Source organism: Volvox carteri (assembly GCF_000143455.1).
Source record: "Volvox carteri f. nagariensis unplaced genomic scaffold VOLCAscaffold_26, whole genome shotgun sequence".
Classification (NCBI taxonomy): Eukaryota; Viridiplantae; Chlorophyta; class Chlorophyceae; order Chlamydomonadales; family Volvocaceae; genus Volvox; species Volvox carteri.
Genome location: NW_003307569.1, coordinates 353,258 through 363,916, shown reverse-complemented (window position 1 = coordinate 363,916; position 10,659 = coordinate 353,258). Strand labels below are relative to the sequence as shown.

The 10,659-nt window shown below is 53.2% G+C and overlaps 3 protein-coding genes across 3 annotated transcripts; all 3 read left to right on the top strand.

The window, feature by feature from the left end:
• Positions 1-1,038: 1,038 nt before the first annotated feature.
• VOLCADRAFT_61777 (uncharacterized protein) lies at positions 1,039-5,066 on the top strand (the record flags this gene model as incomplete). The annotated part of the gene is made up of 10 exons (XM_002951890.1): positions 1,039-1,117; positions 1,314-1,384; positions 1,542-1,616; positions 1,712-1,795; positions 2,399-2,515; positions 3,241-3,285; positions 3,794-3,864; positions 4,202-4,353; positions 4,648-4,748; positions 4,884-5,066. Coding segments are annotated over 10 exons (978 nt in total), but the record flags the coding sequence as incomplete, so codon positions are not given.
• Positions 5,067-5,897: 831 nt separating this feature from the next.
• Positions 5,898-7,105, top strand: VOLCADRAFT_92426 (uncharacterized protein; the record flags this gene model as incomplete). The annotated part of the gene is made up of 4 exons (XM_002951889.1): positions 5,898-5,971; positions 6,046-6,093; positions 6,174-6,204; positions 6,551-7,105. The coding sequence occupies 4 exons, from the start codon at positions 5,898-5,900 to the stop codon at positions 7,103-7,105; spliced, it is 708 nt and encodes a 235-aa protein (XP_002951935.1).
• Positions 7,106-8,944: 1,839 nt separating this feature from the next.
• Positions 8,945-9,815, top strand: VOLCADRAFT_92425 (uncharacterized protein; the record flags this gene model as incomplete). The annotated part of the gene is made up of 3 exons (XM_002951888.1): positions 8,945-9,060; positions 9,384-9,552; positions 9,744-9,815. The coding sequence occupies 3 exons, from the start codon at positions 8,945-8,947 to the stop codon at positions 9,813-9,815; spliced, it is 357 nt and encodes a 118-aa protein (XP_002951934.1).
• Positions 9,816-10,659: the final 844 nt, after the last annotated feature.

The window sequence follows — 10,659 nt, the reverse complement described above, 5'->3', positions numbered from 1 at the left end:
ATGCCTTTTTCTTTGCATATGTACATCATATGCAATACCTAATGGTGCGTATGTCCTGCAATAACTAAACGTAATAAGTCATGGCCTAAGCCAGCAAGGACTTCGTGTGGAGGGCCGTCCTCTATAGCATGTTTTAGGATCCTATCGGAACCTTCACCTAGACGCATCGGCAACCGCTTCGGGTCGGGCATTACCGAAACTCCCGAAAACAGATCTAGAGTCGACCCGCTTGCAGAGATAAGACCAGAAAGCTCCTCTGCAGCTCGAAGGGCCCTCCGACGGCCAGAGGCAAGACAGAAATGGACCTGTTCCAGAATCCAGAAATACAGAAACCTTTTGGCGACATCATGTCTGGGTCCAACGTCCAAGAGTTAGTCAAGCGATAACGGTACACCGGCTTGTTAGTTTATTCACATCGATTACAGGGCGCCCAGCATAGAAAAGCCACGAAGTAAAATTCAGCTATGAAATTGCATGTATTCTAGGTAGGCAAATTGCGCAACGGCCATCCGAAGCTCCCTTACGGAACATAATGTGCAGTAGTTCTCGACAAACGCGCCCGGGCTTGCAAGTTAACAAATTTTTATTTTATGCGATAATTGCATGGATGCCGTTGCTCCATTATCATCCGATGGGCGTTGCCCTTCGGTACAGCTCCGGGCGCGGAGATGAAGGTGCACTGGCGAAGCAACCGCCCTGTCCTTGCAAACGCCAGGAGCTTTGCGATTTTATAAATTTGGATCAGGAGCGCGAGGTGAGAACTAGCGGGGCGGACCGAGGTCGACCGAGGTGCCCTTCTGGGTGTTTCGTCCACCACCTCTCCCACGCGATGAAGTCTGCTGGTGTGAAGACACGTCACGTTTCTCGCTGTGACACACACACACGCACACACACGCACACACACGCATACTCATACACAACCCCCGATCCTAGTGCTACACCTGACTTCCAGCGCCCAATGTACGGCTACCTTTCCGTCTCGATGTGCTGCTTCAGTTTCTCGGCTTCTTTTATCCGTACGACCAGCCGGTCGCACTGTACGACTGGAGCCAGATCACCGACCTGGCATGGGTGCCCCCGCAGCGGGTCGACGTAATCTGCGCCGCACATGCGGCAGGTACGACATTGGAAGAGCTGTCATGTCGTACCACATTATGACTCACGGGCGAGATAAACAGTTATGCTTCAACAACAGATTTCTTCGTTTCGGAGGCCGATCCCGCAAGCATGATCAGATCTTTATCCTGAAACTGCAAACTCTAACCTCCGCAACCGCAACAACCTCCATAACCGCAACCACCAACCGCCAACAGGAGTCCGGGTATTGCTGAATGCCGATGATGTATCCCTCGCCATTGCCGACACGGACTTCCGCCGGAAGTGGGTACGTGCCTGCGTGTCGTTCATGCGCCGTACATATGCAGCACATACGAGGAAAAACTACCAACTGGGGACCTTCAAACAACCGTTGCAACCGCTATCTAACTACCTCCCGACGTATTTCTTTCACTCCTTTCTTCTTGCCCGGGGCCCGACGCAAGATCGCAAAGCAAGTGGACCTCGCTCGCTCGTACTGGTACGACGGAATCAATTTCGACCACGAGCTTCCCGCTAAGGTGAATATGTTGCCGTGCGTTCTTTGAATCTCTTCTCTCTCTTCTCTGTTGACCCCTCTTATCTCCCTGGACGCCCACCCCGCTCATTCCCCAAGATGGGGTCGGACCTGGCCCTGAACTACACCGCGTTGGTGAGGGACACGGCGACCGCCATGCGACAGCTAAATCCACATGCCAAGGTGAGGCCAACGAGATGATGGTGGCGATGGTGATGGTGATGGTGGTGGTGATGGCGATGATGGTGATGGTGATGGCGATGATGGTGGTGATGATGGTGGTGATGATGGCGATGGAGATGGCGATGGTGATGGCGATGATGGTGGTGATGATGGTGGTGATGGTGATGGCGATGGAGATGGCGATGGCGATGGCGATGGCGATGGTGATGGCGATGGTGATGATGGCGATGGTGATGGTGGCGATGGTGATGGTAGTAGGCCCACTAGGAGGTCCGCCGTGTCACATCTACCCCCCCCCCTCGCATCTACACACAGCGCACAGCTGGAAGCCGCCACAGGACCTTGGAAAAACTATAAAACCCTAAAACTGTAAATCGGGTGGCGTTACTGAAGGCAGGAAAATCTCTCGCCTTACCTCCTCCTCCATATCTGGCGATGCAGGCGTCCTAGGAGGGTACACAAAAAAGCTGCCTGACACAGCGAACCCCGTTACTTACTTAGGCAATCCCGTACCCCCCTCCGTGGGTAGAACAAACCCTGAGAGCTATGTGTGGTTTGCGGGGTTGTCAAATTTTAACGGTCTTACGGATTATGTTGTTGCAGATTTCGGTTGATGTTCCCTGGGCGCCTTTTGGTAATGATGGACGGGACTATGACTACGTGGGCCTTGCGGCCGCGGCCGACAGATTGTTCGTCATGTCGTACGATATGCAAGCCCAGGTGTGTATGTCGTACATGATGCAAGAATGCAAGTACGATGATGCCCAAGTAGGGGGCAGCAGCTTCGCGGTGAAGGTTAGCTAGCTGGCTAGGTAGCCAGTGCTCTACATGATCGACTAACAAGAACATCAATAACAACACACCGTGTGTTGGTGTGTTGGTGTGTTGGTGTGTTGGTGTGTGTTTTACATGTGTGTGTGTGTGTGTGTGTGTGTGTCAGGGACCGCATGTTGATGTGCGTCGGCATGTATGTGTATGTCCCGATGGGGATGTCGAGGTCGGGGGAATGGATTTGGGCGCCCACATCGGCAGTGTGTCTGTATGTCCGCCCGTATAACTGCCCGTATGTATGCCTGTATGCATGTGTGTTTGTGTGTGTGTTTTATGAACTTTCAGCCACGTGGGACTCCCACAGTTCGGAACTGTCCTGAAACGGGTGACTTGATCCCAAGCAATTAGTTTTTGCACAGTGGATGCATGTGTGTATGTATGTACACCATGTATAAGTAAACTGTAAATATAGTGGATCAGACTTATAAAGGATAGCTAGAAAATTATAGGTTTTCTTCTTTCTTCGGCGCTATAGTAATATCTGACCAAAGCATTATTCATTGCTGCAAGGTAAGCTTTATATATCAAGAAACTTATGTATATGCATATGTATTATATGTATGTGTGTGTATATCTATACCTATATACCTATGTATGTATGTATGTTATTGCAGATATTCGGCCGCTGCGCCGCCGCCGCCAACAGCCCGCTGCCTCAGGTTAGTCGGGTTACGGCAATGTACAGGCCGATTGTTCTAAGAACTGCCGTAAGGAATAATGTAGAGAGTAGATGGGGGAGGTAGGCGTGGGGGTTGCCAGAGCAGGGAGCGGGGTGGTACTTTGTTGGGTACTCTCCGACTCCCATTATTATTTGTGCCGTACCCGGATTACAGAAACGGTAATCAAAACCAGGTGGGAACAATCCAGTTCATCAGCTGACGTTTGCTGCCGTCTACCGTAATTTAGCAATATCATTTTGAAGTCCCCCTCCGAGTGGAAAGTCAAAATCTTTCCTTTGCGGTCCCATACAGGTCTTCCGTTACGTTCGATATCATCGCCATCCTCCCCTGTGGTCATAGTAGCTACCTGCCCGTACCTGCCTTGCAGCCCACGCAGCCTCCAGCTTTCTGCTCTTGCTTCTTCTCACATGCTCACTCACTGTTCGACCCCAACCCGCACCACCTGTGTATTCCATCACCCCATACGTTTGAATTCTTTGAATCCAAGATCCTGAAGGGTGTACGTCAGTACCTGGATCTCGGGATCTCCCCAAGCAAATTGATTCTGGGTGTAGCGTGGTGAGTTTCGCCACCTCACCATCCTAAAGATTTACACTCTCCGCTCGCACACACACACACACATACACACACACGTCACAGGTGCACACTGCTCTACGCTCGCACTGCTCTACGCTTGTTACTGTGTGTGCTTTACCCCCCACCTGCTCACCCGTACAACCCTCACCCGTACGGTGCTCACCTAAAACATGTCCTTGAAACCCTAAAACCTTAAAACCCTAAAACCTTAAAACCCTGAACATTCCACCGGTAGCATCTGGAACGCGGGGGCATATGAATAGAGATGCACGGCATTCGTTATCTACGACAATTGAATGCGTGTCATGTGCCGCTGCAGGTACGGGTACGACTATCCCTGCGAGCGGGACGAGCACGGTACGGCACCTGAAGCCCACATCGATGTCTGCCTCATCCGCCCGGTTGAGTACCGGGGATGCCCCTGCAGCGACGCAGCGGGGGCCCAGCGGGATTACAAGGATATAATGGCGCGTAAGTGATGGCGTTTGTCGTTTTATCCGTACAGTGTGTAACGTGTGAACGCCGCGTGCCGTACAATCCAACTAACGTCTATTTTCCGGTATAGGATGTATATTCGTCGTCGTGCAGGTGCTGCTGTATCGCTGCGTTATGTCGTTCTTGCGGTCCTAACCAACTCGGCCGTAACGGACCGCAGCGTTTCAAATGTATGTATGTATATATGTATATTCCTGACGTATATGTATTCCTAGCTTCCGTTTTCTGGTTTCTGGAAATAATGTCGCGATTTGTCGTATCCTTTTGCAGTGCTGCGATCAGGACGCAACACCACAAGCCTGGTATGGGACCCCCTAGCCGAGAGTCCGCGGTTCAACTATGTGGACGAGAAAAGCGGTGCCGTACATCAGGTACGGCACGAAAAGATTGTCAACCTGCCAGCGTTCGGAATGGAGAACTTAAACGGCGTCATCAAAAGGATCAAATTGCGCATTGAAATCATAAGGCTTTAATCTTAAGACCCGTACGCTTGCTCTGTTCTGCAGGTTTGGTTTGAAACACCGGAGAGTCTAACTTTGCGATATGCGCTCGCGCGCGATTTGGGTTTTCGAGGTGTGGGCGCCTGGAATATGGGATCCCTGGAGCATTCGGAAGGCGCAGAGCCGGCGGCCCGCGCGGAGACAAGCGCCATGTGGGGCGTGGTGAAGACGTTCACAGGCGGTCCATGAAGTACTGTTTTCTGGAAATTTGACGGAAAAAAACTCGTTTTGCACACAGGGTTTTTGCCGCGTGACGGTGAAACGGGGGCGGTTCTTGCTGCGTGTGTTGCGGTTGAGCTGTGTAGGAGAGGAGAGGAGGAGAGGAAAGGGGAGCACAAGAATCTTTTTCGATTGCTGGTTGCTGCTTGGATATGATTAGCGGGGGAACGAGAGTCAGCGAGCTAGCGTGTTTCATTCAAGAGGACTAGTCCCGTGAATGGGAAGTCCCGGAGACAAAAGGCCGAGATCCTGCAGAAAGAGAGGGACCGGCGTTAAGTTTTTCCAACAATATTTTGAAAATCTGGTCTTGGGGAAAGGTCTTTCTTCGCAAGGATATCTTTTTTCGCTTAAGGTTCGACCGGATTGTGCATTAGAGGTTCTGGGGTGCTTCATCGTGAATTCGCGGCTGAGCGGTTGCTGGTCGCACAGGAAGTCTCAATATGGTATTACGGCATGGTTTTTTTTGTGCGTCATGAAGGGGATGTCAGCTGGTAGTTGTAGCGATCTTTGTGTACTTTTATGCGAGAATTTATTTGTTGGGATGCGCAAGTAGGCAAGGCTATCGTTGTCATGTTTCCGGTTACAGGCTCTTGGCGATGCAGGTCTTCATCAATCCTGCAAGAGGAAGCCATGAAGCGACGTAGCTTCTCAAATAAATACTTACCAAGATTATGCTTCCAAGCTGTTCTGTATGGCTGTTCTATTTTTTCGGATTATTGAATTTACCGTTTCGTCTTAACAGCCTTGCTACCTGCTCGCAACTTACGTCGGTTACTATAACAGATGAAAACTCATTCCAAAATGTTACGCTTCGAGAAGTCGAAGCGAATTATGAGTGTAGAGATAGGCAAGTTATTGCGGAAAAAACTGCCGTGGTGCGTGGAAGCAGGGCGCATGCATGCGACCAAAGTACGGCAGGTGACGCCAAGCTTCTACTTGGGTCGTGCAGGCGCATTGGTTTTTCAACTGCCGTTGATTTGACTATTATTACCAGGAGGTGTGTCCCGCTGCTGGGACAGTGCCCTCTAGCTTTCCCCCCACCCACACACCCATCCCGGGGTTGCCACCAATGCACAGCGGTCCCCGGTTTTATCGCTGCTTTCCGCGGGTGAGGTCGCCCGGGTGGCTCTTCTTCGGCCCTTGTCGGAGCCCTGGCTAAAGCTTAAATTAAACAAAAGGTTATCGAACTTAGGAAAATTTAAAAAATCGGATATCTTAGGAGTCGGTGTAGGACAGGTAACTGTCATCGTTATCGGCCACTAGTGCGCAGTAACAGTGCGTCAAACGCAAGTTCGCCCCGCGCAAACCGGCCAGCTCTCACACCAGCCGTCGAGAAATCCTAAGTCTGGCTATCGCCTGCGAGGATGCCTCCGAGGAGCTCCTGGACTTCGAGTGGCAAGGTCAGTTTTATCAGTTTGTGTGTCAGTTGCCATGTGCGTGTGTGCGCGCACCAGCCTGTTGGCTTTTCGCCAAAGTCACTCGCGAGCTGCAGCAGCTACGGCAATCTGAAGGCTACCGCTGCTCGCTGCTACATTGACGATAGCCTACATGCACACCAGCATGAGGGCGCCCTACTGCAGTGGCAAGAGCGGGTTCCCACAGACTTGGATAACGCGGCATTCTTGGCTAGTGGCAAGAAGTGCTCTTTAGGACCGGAACAGAGAGAGGAGCGGTGGTTGGGCGCGGTGGTTGACACCGCCAAGGGCGCCCTTTTCGTATCCGAAGGGGAGCGCCTCGCAGTGCAGAGGACAGTCGGTGCAGCTCTGGCGGCGTTTGACGCGGGATCATCCCTACCAGGTGTGCGGTGTGGGGGCCCTTTCAGGCACACTGCTTTCACGCTGCTGTCGCACTCGGTCGGAAAATGTTTCGGTGCTTTTACGGCGCGGTATTTGAGCGGTTGGGTCGTGGAGGAGGTCAAGGCCTGGTCCTACAACCACCGCCGACCAATGTCTGTCTGTCAGTCGCCAAAGAATTGCAGTCCTAGCACAATTATTTTTTGCAGCATATGATGGGGATGGGAATAAACCCCTTGGGTAACCTACCCACGTGAACTCCCCATTGTCATACATACATACGGATGCAACCCAAGTCCGAGCAATTCTGTTGTATGGCTGCCAGGCGTGGGGCCCTTTTGCGCTGGCAGAGGTCGTGGACAGGGCGGGAAGGCGGCGGGATAAAGCCAACCTTGCGGAGGGCATGTTCGAAGCCTGTTTGAAGGATAGTGCAGTTCAGCTGCAGATTTTATTCATGAGGCAGGTAGTGGGGACGGCACGGCCATCCCACAGGCTGTTGTACGCGGAGCTGGCTGAACTCCCCTTACAATATTACATGGTGAAGCAGATCCTCCGTTTCTGGAACCGCCTTCAAAAGCAAGTGGGATCCATTGCTCATGCAGTTTTACGGCAGGAGATAACCGATGCCCTGACCAACCCGGAATGGGAGGGTTGGGGAATCTCAATGTTACGACTGTTTTCCTTCTTGGAGTGCAACATTTGGAGCGGAATACCGCAAGAAGTCGTGGGGGTAAAGGAGCGTGTTGACTGGTTGTTGAGTAGACCTCTACCAGAAGGAGCGATAATAACGGCACTAAGAGAGCGTTTGATGAGCGGCTGGGACCATACGCGTCTGACTGTCTTGCCAGAGGAGTACCCATCAGATGGGAAGCAACCGGGAGTGCAAATGGCGAAGTATAAGCACTGGATGGGGCTGCCCTTTTCGGGAGCCGCAGCCGTCATGTGGCCAACACATGCTAAGGTTTTCATTCCTCGTTTAGCACATCGTAAGCTAATGCAGTTTCGTTTATGTTGCTGGGCTTCGGAGGCGAACAGAGCACGAAGGGGCAAGTACCATGTCCCCAGGGGGCAGCGGTTTTGCCACTGTTGTGGTCCTAATAGCCGAATTGAGGATGAAAAACACGTGTTATTGGAATGCCCAGCCTATAATGATATTCGTGCTGAAGAGGGATTCGATCATCAACAGAGTATGTTGGAGGCCATGCAATGGGAACCCGCACGTCTGGCGAGGATGTTGGAACGTATGTGGGCTCACCGAAACTCAATTACCCCCTTTGGACGTTAGTCTGGGCTGATGTGCGGTGTTTTTTCCTTTTTCTCCGTGGCTTTTAGGCGTTGTAGTATTGCCCTTGGGCCCTCGGCTCGTATGGGTAGTCTTACAGGTATGGGGTCACGCACCCCCAACCATGTAACACACACACACACAGAAAAAAAATACATACGGATGCGGCAGGCCGTTCCGAACCTTCGTGCAGAAGGTGGCTGGGGTGGCCGGGGTGGCTTTTTTGTCGTTTTCCGTCAAGGCCCTGCACGTGTTTCCGCATGAAGAGGGCCTAATCCACTCCACTCAGTGTAACCCACGGGGTATTGACACACCAGCATGGTGCACGGTCGGACTCCTGCTGGACTTTGCAGACGGCACCAAACCCCGTGTGCCGGTGCCACCGTTGCAACTGAAATACTCTTATACTCTGATACTCTCGATAGCACCCTTGTGGGCTTGGGACCGTTTGCAGGCTCACCGCACCAGCAGGTCATTGCTCAGCAGCTTGTGAAGCTCGCCCACCCACTGTGAAGCTACCTGTGTATCGCGCGCAAGGTGGCAACACACACACACACACACACACGGCACATGCACACACACACACACGGCACATGCACACACACACACACACACACACACACACACACACACACTCACACACTCACGGCACATGCACAGCCGGAACCCAGGGGGGCCGGTTCATCACCGAGGTGGATATCCGGAAGCTTCCATGCTCCTCGGTCGAGTTCCGTTTTCCTCTGAACAGCCCAGATCCTGACTTGCAGACACGCATGCATGCCGTGTGCGCCCAATTGTGCCGGCTCGCATTGCTGCGGTTCGATGGCCTCGCCTGGGTCTGGGTCCTGGTGCATTACGACATCACTGCTGCACATCCCACCAGATGTAGGTGCGGAAATCATCTCATGGAAGCGCAAGACGGACCGGAATGGCGCGGGACAGACCGCACATGCGGCTTTCAGAGTGACCACTGCTGCCTAGTGACTCGGCTGGAGGGGGTGCATGTTGGCCAAAGGGGGCAGCATGTTCGCCTGCCGAAGCAAAAGAGGCGGCGGTTGCGGGGCGCTATGTCTTGGTCAAGGATGTGGACTCACTCCTCCGCCGGGTCACAGTAAGCGCGGCGCGCGTGCTGAGCTTAGAGCAGCGCACTGCGCCGCTCAATACACCCATCCCACCCCAGCCATACCGCACGTTCTTGGGCCACCCGCGGAGGCTTGTCATGGAGGCAGGGCCGTCGCCGCACTTTGGAACACACGCACTGCAATCTTGGGGTGTGACCGCTGCCGTTGACAACGGGGGTGCGGACCGCAGCCTCTGGTGCAGAAGCTGGCCCGCTGGAAGAGTGCGGGGGCATTATGTGACGGACAGCACTGCGGCTCAGGTCAGGACTGGGTGACGGCCCTCTCAATCAATACTGCCCAGTGATCTTTGCACTTGTGGATCCTTTCAAGACCATAATGTCATCACGACCGGCCACGAGTGCAACTTCCGCAATGTGTGTGTGTGTGTGTGTGTGTGTGTGTGTGTGTGTGTGTGTGTGTGTGTGTGTGTGTGTGTGTGTGGTTGTTACAGTTGGGTTGTTTGCTACCAAGCCGAGCTGGCGGCTGGTGGCTTAGCTACTATAACGCAACACGGCAGGGCTGAGCAATAAGCGAACTTTTCCCGAAACTTGGTTTCTTTGCATGACGTCACGTGTATAGCTGCTGACCATACACGCTACGATGTGGTTTACGTACTATTTTTTCACACCTGGGCTCACATTACCGAGGCCTGTGTGGACGCATTATTGCTTAAACGTCATCGCGTGATCCGTACTCACTACTAACTTATTGTGGGGAAGGCCATTGCGTCTGCGACCACACTCCCGCGGTACCCAAACCCTTCAAAGACAATTCCGATCAGCCATTTGGCTGTTAGTGGGAGGGCGGGTGGGCCGCTCGCACGGCAATCGAGTAGAGAGTACGAAAATAACCTAATGCAGTCATCGACAGCAGAAAACGTAAGCCTCCAGCCTCATGCCGACTCTCTTACCTACCATTCATATTCTCTACCTCGTTCCCAAGACTCCGCCGCGTTGCCTCTAGTTCGGCTCGTGCCACAGGTAACTTCGCTCGTCGCTACTTTGCCATTCACCTTCGCCTCCACCCAGCCTCTGCTTCTCCACAGAAGCGGCGACCTCCTTCGCCGTTGTTACGCCTCGTCTATGCGAATCCTCCTCATCCGACTGTGTCTTCTGCCTACCCGGTGCGCGCCCCCTCTCTCTGCGCATCCTTTTCTCTGGCCCTCTCTTACGGTTGCCTACCTTACTGCAGGACTCGCCCCTTGCCTGTCCGGTGCCGGGCAGGCTTTCCTTGCCTTCCCCGGCCCTACTTGGGGCGCCCCTCCTCGGCTCGTCAACTACCTTACTTCCGTCCGTTCCTGCCCCTCGGGGGCCCAACCCCTCCGCCCTTTCCGTGGGCCCGACGCCCGCTCTGGACTTTCTCACGCC